The sequence below is a fragment of the Puntigrus tetrazona genome, chromosome 8 (assembly GCF_018831695.1).
Source record: "Puntigrus tetrazona isolate hp1 chromosome 8, ASM1883169v1, whole genome shotgun sequence".
Classification (NCBI taxonomy): domain Eukaryota; kingdom Metazoa; phylum Chordata; class Actinopteri; order Cypriniformes; family Cyprinidae; genus Puntigrus; species Puntigrus tetrazona.
The window spans coordinates 7,693,396-7,707,761 of record NC_056706.1 but is presented as its reverse complement, the minus strand read 5'-3'; the positions used below and the strand labels follow the sequence as shown (position 1 = coordinate 7,707,761).

Sequence of the window (14,366 nt, the reverse complement as noted above, 5' to 3'; positions counted from 1 at the left end):
AAAATATTTTGTGATGACAATTTTTATTTTTTGGTATAACTGTCTTTTTATTGTGTTGGAGCATATCCACCAACTACTAGGATATAGATTTGCTGCAATATCTGCAAAATGCAGTGTGTAATATCCTATAAATTATTAATATGTTACTGTTGCATTATTTGTGACTGCATGTAAATGAAAATTAAAAATGGCAGCATAATAGTGCATGACGTTACCAGATAGCGCTCTGTAGTTACGCTGATAGGTTTCTTCTTTTCTTCAGCAAAAGAAAATCATTGGCTGAATTTCATCTCCATCAGCCTTTTCCCTCTCAGCTCCATACTCATTAGCAAACGGCGCATGGAAAAGCGTTATTGGTATTTTCTCCAAAAATTCAATACGCCCCATAAATTAGCAAATTTTTTGTTTCCAAGACGAAGCGTATCAACACAAGCTATTTTTCCAGGGGACGGCAAGTAACCTTTTCAATTCTGCAGAGCAAGACAATAACCAGACTCAATATTGCTGATGAGGTGTCTATATGAGAGGAGCAGAGACACTTTAACCATTTGCCACGGTGAAGCTCTTTTGGATGAGTCTGGAACCGCATGCTGATGAGGACACGCTTATATACGTCTGAGAAGATACATGAACCATCCGTGCACCCAGTGCCTTCATAACACAGAGCTGGAGAGACATTATTGCGTCTGCTCATCGGTACAGACCGAATCCTCTGTATCTCATCCCCCTTCTCATTTTTTTACTTGACAGCTATATTAATTGGTAATTTCCACATGGTTTTCAGTGTCAAAATGGGATAACATGAATCAAAAAGATTGGTTGGTCTTTATTTGCTTTGTTTGTTTACAAATTTACTACTGTTTTTTTTTTTTTTTGCCGTCTGTATTCAGAAGGCTTGCTTGGATGGATGTGTCTTCCAGCTCATTGCACCCTTTACACTCTTTCAACATTCTTTTTTCTTGTTCTTCTATTAATCCGGGCTCCATTATAGTTTCCAGATGCTGTTTCTATCTTTGAGTTACAACACCATGATCACAATGATAAGACCAAAGCAAACTAATGGATGGAAAAAAACAAAGCCTGATAGTAGATTAATGCATGAAGTTCTGGATGATATGTAATAGTATAAATTGAAAAAAATGGACAGATGGATGAATGAATGAATACAAAATGTATAAATTAACATGGACGGATTGGTAATTGATGGAAAGACGAACAGATTAAGTTATAAATTGATTGATAAATGTAGTGACGTTATGTGATTGATAGATAAATGAATAGATAAGTAGATTTACAGAAAATGAATAAAGTAAAAATAGATGTATAGATGGATATAATATTTTGGATTATATGTACAGAATAGATGTGTAATGAATGGACGGATTGCAGACTTGGATTGCAGGATGGTGGTATTGAATATATGTATAATAGATTGTGGATGGATGGAAAAAGAAAAGATGCATTTTGGATAAGAGGTATAGATGTAAAATAGGTAGATATGGATGGAGAGATAGATGGACAGATGGATAGAATGATGCTAGTGGGAAGATGGATAGATAGACAGGTGAGAAGATGGATTGTAGATAGATAGCAGATATGAAGATGGGATGGACAGGAAAGTAGGTGGATAGATTATTAGAGATAGACAGAGGGGTAGATAAATAAGTAGGTCAACAGGTAGATGTATGTGCATGTGTGTGTGTGTAATATATATATATAAAATAACAGAAAGAAAATAAATGGACGAACGGACAGATGAGGAAAAGTAAAAGTAAATGTGTGGATGGACAGATGGATGTGCTTGCTTTCTAGAGGTTGGAGGTGTGTGTGTGTGTGTGTGTGTGTGTGTGTGTGTGTGTGTGTGTGTGTGACCTCAACACTACACTGTATTCTGCTTACCTAGAGTTTTACTCCAGTGATGGTCCCATTGTGGAGGTCCCCCTCTCCCCTCCCTGTGGCCCCTAATGCTCTGTGTCGCTCTCTTTGTCAGCATGCACTTCCTCCAGCCTGCAACAGTGACCTTCAGCATGCAGGAAGTGTGACATTTCAGTAGCCCAGCCAGCAGAATACGGGCAGAGGACTAACCTTTACTGCCCAGTCACCCATCTAGAACTTCTCTCATTCTTACACAAAGACACGTTTTTCACAGCCTATGACTATTCTCTGCTTTGCTGAAAAAAATGTCACCACATTATTTATGATCCTCTAAAAATGCTGTTTGTGTTTGTGTGTGCACAATTTAAGGGTAAGCTCAGTCTTTGTGGATCTAATGCATCGTGTGTGTGTTTGAAGCTAAGCTCTCTGAAGCATCGTTACGCGTTTGTGTGTTTGTGTGTGTGTGGTGACAGGAGGGCATAGAGGGCAAGTCTCCAGCTGGCATGTTGCCCCTTCTCTCTGCCTATTCAGCACACAACCATCCCAAAGTTCATCCAGCATATTGAGGGAGAGCTGCCTCTGGAGAGAGTCATGTCTCAACTGCGCTTAGCCACCAGCTACACGTCACACTGACACCAGATCAGTCACCTTTCTTGGGCAAAAGCAAACATTTACCAACCATTATAGCTGAGCCATGGAAAGGCACGGAGAGTGCAGTGTAAGCAAGCACACAACTGCAGGAAAAGTTGAGAGCAGATAAAAGTTGCCAGCATACTTAAGTACTTCTATAATGGAAAAAGTGGCATAAATTATCAGGCCAATCCAATGCGATCCATAAATAGTTTCCTCAGTCCAATCAATAGCTTCTTTCTCTTAACAGCACTGTGCCTAGAGTATGATAAAATGGGTTTGTGAGGAATTTTTTTCAGCCTGGTAATTGTGCTATTTTTATTTTTTTGTCAGTCACCAAAAGCTGCTGCTGTTTTCTGAGCATATGTTTGTGGTTGTTTTATGAAATGAGGGAAAAAGGAAGTCCCTTCTGACATAATTGGGACCATGAACAATATATTTATTTAATATCTATCTATCTATCTATCTATCTATCTATCTATCTATCTATCTATCTATCTATCTATCTATCTATCTATCTATCTGGAATTGTTAAATGTAGCATTTTTGTTTAATTTTATATTCACAAAAATAGTAACAACTTTATTTTGTACCTTTATTTGTTAATACTGACTGTTGTTCATCTATTATTTATAGTCACCGTCTTTTCAGCCCATTAGTCAACAAATCCTCAGTAAACACTGCAGGTGTCATAATCATTGCATGTATGGTAGTGATGCCCTTTTAATTTAACTGAGCTGTGTGCTCACAAAAAAAAACACTAAGCAATTTCAAGTTAATTTATATTCAGACTAAATCAAATGTGGTGATTTCTGAGTAGGAGCTGTTTACCATATCCATTTTCACTAGTTTGACCCATTCATTCAAACGGGTGAGTAACTGAAAGGGTTATCAACCAATCACAGCAATGTTTTCTGTGGTTACCTTACTCAAAGCAACCAACACCACAAATAACATCCCTGCTTTCAAGTATGTCTCTTAGTTTGTTTCTGTTCTTAGTTGTACTGTAATTAATCATTCTGTTGTGTTATGTCTTTGTGTGTCCTCTTAAGTCCAGTACATCGTTTAACCGTGATGTGGTCAAGGCTGGTACCGGCCGACGGTTCCTGGGTGGTCTGTTGGATGACACATCATACTGCTACACGCTGGAGGTCTCCTTCTACAGCTACCTGCCAGCAGGAAGCACCTCACCTGTGCCATACACTGAGGATGGCTGTATCCTTTTATTCTTACTTCATCTAATAATATAACACTACACTTAAAAATATATATATTTGGAATTTGAAGTTCAAAGTAAATCAAAGATTATTGAGATATATATATATATATATATATATATATATATATATATATATATATATATATATATATATATATATATATTAGGGATGCACTGAATTATCAGACGAAAAAACGAGATAAATATTTATGGTGTGCCTCACCCTTGTCATTGCACATTCATTGTCATACTGCTCAATGAATGTGCTTTGCTCGTATAGTTTGATATTATTATTGATATTAAGGTAACACTTTACAAGGTTCTGTTGGTTAATGTGTAAAATGAATGAACAGTAAACAATACATTTATACAGTATTTATTAATCTGGCTTAATGTTAAAGTTAAAACAGTTGTTCACTGTTAGTTCATGTTCATTCTTTAACTGCTAACAAGCACAACTAACCAAGATTAATAAATGAATTAATAAACTATTGTTCATTCTAAGTGACTGTTAACTATACTAGTTAACTAATGTTAGTTTAGTTATGAACTAATGAAGTTTTAGTTTCTATATATATATATATATATATATATATATAGTCGCTTTCATGTCACGCCACAAAATAGTCGTTAGTGAAGAGGATTTTTTTTTTTTAATAGGATGGGGGTTTTTTTATTTATGTTTAATAGGAATGCTAGCTGACAGAATTCTTCACTCAATTTTTATAGACCACCTTGTACACTTCTATTTCTCTCTTTTTCTCCTCTGGTATCTCTGGCCCTGAAACCTCCTGCTGTCTGAAGGAGGAAGAGAAGATAAAATGATCAGATGAAGGACAAACTTCTCATTTTGTTTTGCCTCTACAAATTTGTTCTGTCTCAGAGTGAACTGATTATGTTCTGGTTGTTTATATAAAGGACCCACAGGTTGTCCAAAAGGCTTGGAGCTGGTTCCTGTTGTTATAGGTTGTTTGTGAGTTGGATCTTCCAACTCAACTATGCGTCTTCCCTGAAGGCTCTTGCTCCAGCTAGAATGATCGAGAACTCCACTCTCATTGAATTTTCCTCCTCACGAGGAACATATGGCTGGTTTAAAGACCCGATTTTCTTGAATCGATGCTGCAGCTCAGTAGACAAAAGCCAATGACTTGTGCTGCTGTCTCACTTTCTGAAATTATCTCTCCAGTGTAGGTGCACCGAGCGACATACTGGGGTGGCGTCATGGTTCGATAATGAAGGCTGGGGTGATAATGTCATTCTATTGAAACTCGGCTCTCTTCCCTGCATTTAAGCTGCATGCTGGTCGTACAACTCCATCCCCTTATTTACCACGAGCAATGCTCACTCATTGATCTCTTAATTATTCTAGGAATCATTATCAGAGAGCGAGGCTTTGTTGACCCGGTTGGCTGTTAGACACGCGAGAGACGTTGGCCAGCCAATAGACCTGCACCGAAATGCTCTTGTAGTTGAGTTGTGTCGATGTGGATGCAGTGTATGCCCTTCTGTGCAAACACCAACAGGTGTACAATTCGGAAAGATTAGCGGCAATTCTAGGACTTTTAAAACAATAGGAGTCACGTTCAGCCGACTTAAAATACCTAGAATTTGTCGGATCTGAAACATTTCAGCACTGACTGGACAGATGAATAATATTTAATACATTTATTCAGTGATTACTGAAGAATTCATGGCAAAATTATTCACAGATTTTTAGACGAGGTTTAGATAGAAGACCACAAATCTAACGCACTGTTAGATCATAGTTTCTCAATCAATACAGAACCAGAAAGATTTGGGGAAACTGGATTTTTATTTCTTTATTTATTTTGGTGCTCTGTGCAGATTCATATCTGAATCTGAGGCTGAAAGCAGCTCTATATAAAGGAGTGAATTCCACAGCTAAAAGGTGTCTTTGTGCAAACCCGAGATGTGTGTAGCTTAAGTGCCCTCTAGTGATCGGAAAAGGGTTGGTTGAACTTTACTGTGAGCTTGTGTGTGTGTGTGTGTGTGTGTGTGAGTGTGTGCACACATGTGAGCGTTTCACCCCTGTATCGCTCTGTCATGCACCCAGCTGCTAGACGCTCATATTTACAGGCCTCTCTTGCATTAATTTATTTATTTGTTGGGTGTTTATCTCAGAGCGAGCAGTAAAGCTGCTGACTGATGCCTCATCGCTTTCACTGTTTCTCTCCGCTCGCCTGCTGCCTCGCTGGGCTGTCATCTCCAAGGCCCAGCCGCTCCAGTCGCGGTAATAAGAAACCCATCCATGTAGAATTACTCCACAGCCCTGCAGATTATTTTCCCTTAGTGACAGAGAAAAGATAGAAACAACAAAAAAGGCAATTTACAGCTTGCTGGAAAGAGTCATAACTTACCTGTGAGGCCTCTCTCCTTGAAACAGCATTTTTTCTCCATCACTTAAAACAGCTGTGCCGTGAAGTAGCGACAGGTTAAAGCTGATTGTTGGCTGTGCTATTTATTAGCTGTGCAAAACACGAGCTAACAATGAGGGACCTGCCACGGAAGAAGTGTGCGAGATGTTTAGTAAAGCTTGACAGTCGTTTGCATGTTTTAGCAGAAGATCATTTGTACGGTCTTTATGGTGTACATGTTTGGGCACACAGAGGTGTTTATGAGCCTTTCATAGTGAGAACTGCTTTTAACACGTTTATTCACCTTTTAGCACGTTTTACTGTTTATAATGACATTTTCATAAATTTGGCCTTCATATGTATAGCTATATATATACAAATAGAAGATAGATTAGCACTGCAAAATAAACTACAAAAACACAAAAACATATAGTTTCAAATTCTATAACATATAGCACGTTTCTGTACTATGAAGAATTTAATTTATTATATTTTATTCATTGTTAATCCTTCTTATTTTTAACAATGATAATTGTATATCACCATGTGAGTGTGTATTAATTCTTGAAGAGCTACAAATCTTGCATATCTGAAATAAAATGGATAAAAAAACTGTATAGACATAAACCGCTTAAAAACAAAAATACAACAATTTCATAAACATTCAAAAATAAAAAAAAATATTCAAAACAATACTATGTCAGTGAAAATTTGATCTGGAAATGTATTCTGCACAAAATATAAGGCATTTGATCATATTTTATCTTTGGTATTACAGTTTTTTAAATCCCTGTTTTTAAAGCGTTAGTGTAATAGAATGGCTAAACAATCTAGAAAAAACTGAATATGGTGTGACTTTTAAAAGGTTATTACGTTGTAGATCTGGTAGTGTGTGTGTGTGTGTGTGTGTGTGTGTGTGTGTGTGTGAGGGCCGAGGGTGTCAGCCTCCAGTAGTGGAAGGGTATTTGCCGTGGCATGTAGTGCAAAGATTGGGGGCAAAGAGGTTACCAGAATGTGACATGCCACTTTTTACAGGCCGGTTGGCAGGTCTATGGAGCGTGCAAATTATCAGCAGAGACCTTTAGAGACATGACTTCACTCCCCGATAAAAACCAAAACAATGACAACATTATAATTACCTGCAAAGGAATTAATTCACCTTTCCTAACCTCACTAAACAAACACACACCCATACACACATGCATAATGTACCGCTAATGTTGACAGTGGCACCACCTGGATAGAGATCTCACCACACTCCATAATTCTGCATTTCGTGACAGAAGACATTAAAGGATCCTTCAATCCAATGGCTCAATTTCTCACAGTTTTACTCCACCTTTGTCTCATTATAGAATACTGAGCATATCGGGAATATAGAACAGCGGCACCGAGGGAATAATTTAGCACATTTAATGATTTATCACCACCTGTAATGTCACACAAAAAAAAAATTTATGATGGATGCATGGCCCGGTCGTTGGTAACCTGTAACCGATTTTTATTGTCGTCACAGCATCCCCCAGGTGATATAAGCTGGTTAATGCCTGTGGCGGCAAGGTGCCTCTGTACGAAGCTGCTGCAGGTGGTTATGACATCTTATGAATTTAGATTGACAGCATAGAGTGTGGTTTGATATGACCTTTTAGTGTGATGAGCCCTGAATGAATGTGTGTGCATCAGCAATATACTGTCTCCCACATCATCATTGACACCAGATTTTGTGTATATCACTTTAAATTAATCTTTTAACTGAAACATGTAGAATTTGTGAAAATAATGGTTTAGTTCTCCCAAAAAATTATAAAATCTATCATTAATTACTTTCCCTCATGTCATTTCAAAACCGTAAGACCTTTGTTGATCCATGGAACAAAAATTAAGATGTGATTAAAATATTTGAGCTCTCTGACTCGTAGACAGTAATGTTCCCATATCAACATAATGCTTGAGTATGCATTGCTATTATTATTAGATAAGATAGTTTAAAAATATATTTTTCATAAAATCATATTTATAAAAAAGTAGACATTCGATTGCTAATCTGAGCTATAGAACAGTCCTAATTATTGTTAAAGATAATCAGTTTAATGAATATTTGCTTTTGTAAGTAATCACTTCAAACGCCAATTCATTGTCATTTATCTGCAACCAAACCTAACTGATGAGGGATTGATATAATGCTTTTTGTCCGAGTCGTGCTGTTTCCGAATTCATTTGAAAAAGTAGGAGAGAAGTTCTGATGACACACCATCGTTAGAATGTCGAAAACAGGTGAGCGCAGAGTGAGTCTGGGATCTCGTTCAACACCCAGCTGGATGCTTTGATGGAGCGAGCTCACTCTGTGACTTTCAAATCACTTTGTATGGATGTCTCAGAGCTCATCGTCCTAAGAACTTCAGAAAGTGTTGAATAAAGTTTTTGTTTGTTGAGTTTAGCAGATATCTGTGGTGCAGACACACTCTGGCTGCTGCGCGCTATCCATGTAAGAATCCATTCTGATTTACTTTTTCTGGAAACATGACATAAGTGCTAATTATGACAGCTAGATGTCCTTAGGGATAAAACCATGCAGTTTTAGCCATTTCTGATTTCTCCTTACAGATTAAAATGATCATATCCGTGTTAATATTTCCAGTGACACAATCAAAGCTGTGCTTAGCGATTGATTAAAATTACATGGCATTTAAAGATGTGGTGTTTGAATGAAACAACATGTTACGGTTAAAGCTTAACTTTTGGGTAAAGATTAGTATTAGGCTCAGAGTGCTAGACACCCGAAATGGGGGAATGTTTCAGAGAGACATTCGCAATAATCTTGCCTCTGCCCTTTACCGACTGACAGGTTAACAAGTCTTCTACTTTCAGTCGTCAATGAAGGGTGCGTGAGAGAGAAAAACCGCACCGTGTTATGGCGACCGTGCCATTTCCTTTTGTCCTTTAGGCTACAGACGGCTAGTGAGAGAGAGCTGTTATCCCTGGGCTAAGCTATAAAAGTCCCACTCAATCAAGCACCGCCCTTCAGTGTCAGGCGTTTCGGTTTGGATCCAGCCAGCTTAAATGTTGCAGTGCTGTCTTGAGAATGAGCCGTACATATAAAGCGATTCAGCACAAGCACAATGTCAGATCAGGCGGCTCAGTGGATCCAGCTGCCTTTCACATCAGTCACAGCCTTTTCCAAAGACAATTCTGTTGATCCTCAAGTTAACTGCCAATGGCTGACATGAGATCAGCCCAAACAATGGGCTGATTGGCAGAGGTGTAGTAAAGCATATAAGAAGGTGCTTTTTTGAATTTCCAAATAATACCATTTCAAACATGACAATACAAGACCATTTTCATACTGTATATTTGAAATTTAGCCCTTTCAATCAAACTAAAAAGGATGACAGCTCTTTTCATCCTCCAGAAAATTGAGTTAACAGTAACCTGTAATACAAAAATGATGGGATACACAGGCCTCAGCAAGACTGTGGAAATCATATGCATGCATTGCAGAAGGCTTAACACGATTTACCCAAGACAGACATCATCCTGGATCAATGTCCTTTGTTAGTCCCAGAACAACAATCTGTAACGCTTTAAAATAAGGTCTCATTTGTTAACATTAGTTAATGCAATAACAAACATGAACTGGCAATGAGCAGTATATTAATTCATTTATTTAATTTTTTTAATACCTATTAATCTTTGTTAATCTTAGTAATAAATTACATTTGTTTATTGTTTAACAAAATGTAGATATATGTTACAATTATCACTAACTATGTTCATTTTAAAGTTCACGTTAACAATATTACGTTAATAAATTAGATTGTATTGTAAAGTATTACCCAACATTTTTCTCAGCCTTTCAGATTTTGTGAATAGCTTTAGAGTCAAGAAAATAATGTTAAAATAGTTGAAAAGCTATCTGTTATCATTCCCATTTGTGTTATTTTCATGCTTTTCTGTCTATTCAGTGCTTGAAAGCTTAATTTTTATTTATTGCAATTTTATCGGAAAAAGCAACCAGTTAATTGCTCCTTTTGTGTTCCATGAAGAAGAAAAAAAGCAGGCAATGTTTGGCATGACAAGGGTCATACCATTTATTTATTTCATTTTGATGCTGTCACTCTAATTCATTCATAAATCAGCTTTTATTATCTTTTAATCTGATAATTATATAATTTAAAAGATAGTGCCCCTTAGCTTCAGTGTAATTAGCTACTTTTTGTTATCTTGTAGTGTGAGTTAAGTACTTTTTTTTAAAAAAGCTAGCTTGGCTGTAATTTAAATGAAATTATAAATAGCTAGTAGCTTCACAAGCTACAGATTCAGAGTGTCTTTCTCACCGCAACACTCTTAATGCCTCATTAGCTGTTCCTAATTTTTATGTGTAGCATGTCTGCAGCAGTGATAAATTAAGATTTTAATTACTTGCTATTGTGAACACTTAAAGGGACAGTTCACCCAAGAATAAAATTCTGTCATCATTTACTCTAATTCATGTTGTTCCAGACTTACTTCCTTCTGTGGAACATAAATATTGATAAATGTTTCATTTGTCCCTTCCGTTCAAAGTCAGTCCAGTGCTTTTCGGACCATGTTGACATTTATTATGTGGACAAAAAACATTTGAAACACCTTTCAAGATAATATATGGTATTTCTGATGACAGAAATGTAATTTTTGAAATTTAATGAACCTTTAAAAGGATTCCGATTTTTGGACAGGAGATGTTCTGTCATCGTTGGGTCTCAATCAGATCGCTGTTATATACTCTTTGGTTGATGGTGTAGATGGGTTTAGATGCATTCAGTGTCTTCCAGCGCGAGTTAAGAATCTTCTAATGGTCATAACGGAATGGATATGGTTCTCTCTTGCTCTCTATCTGTGGAGTAGATTGTCTTGAGAGGTCATCAGATACGGCAGTGTTCTGGTCTTTGAGAGCTTTATGGCATGAAATGGATTTGATTGTGTGGGTGTAGTCGGATTCAGCCTGTGGCCAATCCAGCCACTGTACCTCTGCATTGCTCTTAAAGCCAATACTTCATACCAGAGTGCTTATCTCAGCCCTTTAGCACCACTGCTCATGGTCATCTCCTTCCTATTAACACTACAACGGGGCTGTCTCTGATGGGAAAATGGCAGAGAGCGGTCTGCCAAGTAACTTCACGTAAGTTGAAGACTGTCTAGATGCATGTGTGCGTGAATAGTTGATGTATTTGATTAAATACATAGATGAATGTTGAGGCACTTATTCAAATTTCCTACTCGGATTCCAGCCAAATGAAATTCTAAAGCCCAAGTTTGTCCTCCAGGGCTGTTAACTTTGGTTTCGCCCTACAGAGGCCGGACGAAAGGTCCTTACTGAGAATTCGAGCGGCAGGGAGACAATAGCTGTGTACTTTATGTGCTCTTGTTTACTGTTTTAATTAGCATTGTTAATTGGCACTTTGTGACACCCCGGTGACAGGCCTGTCACTCTACTGTATTGATGCCACTCTTGTCTCTAATTTGTCTGCTTGTTAACACACGGCCGGCTCCAGACCAGGGTGCCTTGTTTCTTGTCATTGGGCCATCATTGTCCGTTTGTCTGCGTGGGAGCGTTTGCGTGCGGATACACAGTCCGGTAAACAAATTATTTGTCAGGCCATGGAAACGTCTATCTCCGTCTCGTCTCATCAGCCCCTTGGAGACCTGTCCTTGAGTCGCAACAAAGACGGCAATCGATCCAAACATCCGAGCGTATGCCGATGACATTAAAAACCTCACACGCATCAATGACACGGACCGCTTAACCCATTTAAACCCAGGGGAAACTGAAAAAGGCTCTATAGCTCCATCTGTAAGTAGTTTTTGGGTGACTTTAGAAAGAGCATTTGAAAACCTGACTGCTTGATAATGTGTTGTGCGATTGTGTTTAGTTCATGCTGGCATTTCCTAACATTGACTTGCATTATTTCAATGTATTCATGCATTTCCGTTGGAATTTCAGTTTAGACTTAGCTGTATATTAATCAACTTTACATGAGAAAACGCACTTAAAAATTGCACAATATGTTGCACAGTATGAAACATTGCGCAAATGATTTTTGCTACAACATATCTGGGAACAATCTGGGCATATTAATATGTTAACTGAAACCGCCAGATTTGTGCAACATAGTGTGATGAGCCATGCTGGGACTTTAGAGCCTTTTGAACTGTTGTATTTCCTGCATTTGTATTTCCTCCTTTCATGCACATAGTATATTTTTTTAAAGATACAAATAAAACCACTTTATATTTGATCATCTAGATGGCAAAAAGGTTATCAAATTCATAGGGAGATTTATTGTTTTTTTTAGCATAGCCATAGATATAAAATATGCAGCTTCTCTTAAAATAATGTGAAATGTAGGCTAAAAAAAACATACAAAGCCAGCTGCTGCAGTGGGTGAAAATGTAGAGAATCACAGACTGAGTGCCCTAAAACAGCTGGTACTGTCAGCTTGCACTTATTTGTGCAATAATCCAGCGCTCTTGACTGCATTAAGACCAAATACATGCCTATTGGATTTTACAGAGCTGGGAGTTGTTTTCTTAAACTGTAGATTGGACATTTACATGTGTGTGTGTGTGTTTTGTTTTGTTTTTAATTGATCTACTTTTAACTTCTTATTGAAACCCTGAGATTAATAATAATGAAATAGTAGTAAAATGTGTTCGTTTTTGTGAGAATTTCTGTAGACAACCAGTCACCGCCCTATTTTTTTTTATGTAAGAACATCTGGTTTATAGGCTGTTTGAATTATGTTAAACTATTTCACCCAATTTATTAGGATTCCCTTCACATCTGAGTGATTAAATGTGAAGCGTAATTCTGTCTCATGATGTTTGCAGTCTGGCTTCTGTTGCAATCGTGACCACTTCACCACACGGGATGCCTAACCTTCATGTCTCATTATTATGCAACAGCTCTCGTCTACCGTCCAGGTGGAACGGTGGATGTTTTGGAAAATTCCGGCCCTCCACAGGCCTCATCCCACGTTCTGGCAGTACCTCGCATTTCCCCCTGCTTCCAGGTTGTTCTAGGCATTCTGGTTGCTGCTGGGCTGTGGCCAACAGCCAATCAGAGCACAGGAGAGTCCCGCTCACAGCTGTGATGCTGATGAAGTCTTCTCCTCTTCCTCATCAGATCTTCCATCACATATTTCCTGTTATAAATGGGTATGATGTGACATCACAAGTGGAGAGGCCATCTGCACACGGCAGGGTCCCGGGCTATTTCTGTCAGGGCTCCACAAACGTGCATACTCACTGGCTGGAAGAGTTTCTGTTTATCGAGGGGAAGCTTGAAACTTTTTACGAGGTCAAAGCAAAGATGTCATGGATCCGAGAGAATTAAGGACACTTTGGCGTAATATTTTGTTGCTTCTGCCAGTCTTGATAACATAAAAGGCCAGTGATTCTCGACTGGTTATTTGCAAGTCACAAATGGATAACTATTCTGTTCTGAGAAATACTACAACAAAGTATTACTCACTGTTATTATTTCAATTATTTAATGTTATTATTAATGTTAAAACAAACCACCTTGTAATTTTCCATAACTATTATTATTATTATTACCATTAATATTAACATTTAATTTTGCATAGTAATGTTATTTAGTATTATATAATGATTATTAATTTGCACTTAATAATGCAAAATTCAATTCAATTCAAATTGCATTTCTGTCATAGTTTTTTGTATAATTTTCTTATACTATAATATTATCATACTATTATTATCATATAATATTTTCCGTTTTTATTATTATTGCTATACAATTCAGTAATTATTTTTCATAATATCATATTATTTTCATTTTTTATTATTATTAATAGTAGTAATGTGATTTTTAAATATTTCTATATATCACAACATTTTGTGTAATAAACTATTTTGGTGCTGTGTTGAGTTGCCACAAAGCCAAAAACAATTGAGCACCATTAAAGTAGCCATTTTCTATACAATCTTTTACGCTATTGCTCAATACGGTACACGTTAGAAACATAACAGAAACGCCATGTCATGCCATGTCTTATGTGTCATCCTTTAAAGTGAACCGTACCATCATCCCTGCCCGGCATCCAAAAATAGCTGTTGTTTTTGGAGGGCTGCAGTGTTTGCAACCCTGGCCAGATGGGGTGTGAAGACAGGGGCTGGAGTCATGGAGAGAGTTCCCATCAGCCCGCTGGGTGAGGGATGGAACCCAGAATGGCTCGGTACACTGCAGTGGCTGTCAAGGCCACTGA

The 14,366-nt window shown here is 37.6% G+C and overlaps 2 protein-coding genes across 2 annotated transcripts in view; one reads left to right on the top strand and one right to left on the bottom strand.

Annotated features, from left to right (window-relative positions):
- LOC122350865 (collagen alpha-1(I) chain-like) overlaps nt 1-14,366 on the bottom strand; it is a 513,797-nt gene that overhangs the window by 311,776 nt on the left and 187,655 nt on the right. The window lies entirely within an intron of this gene.
- Nucleotides 1-14,366, top strand: part of LOC122350881 (cytosolic carboxypeptidase 6-like) — a 51,596-nt gene that overhangs the window by 32,695 nt on the left and 4,535 nt on the right. The window contains exon 6 of the mRNA XM_043247648.1: nt 3,558-3,720. Coding sequence (XP_043103583.1) covers nt 3,558-3,720 — 163 coding nt within the window. The remainder of the gene's footprint in view (nt 1-3,557; nt 3,721-14,366) is intronic.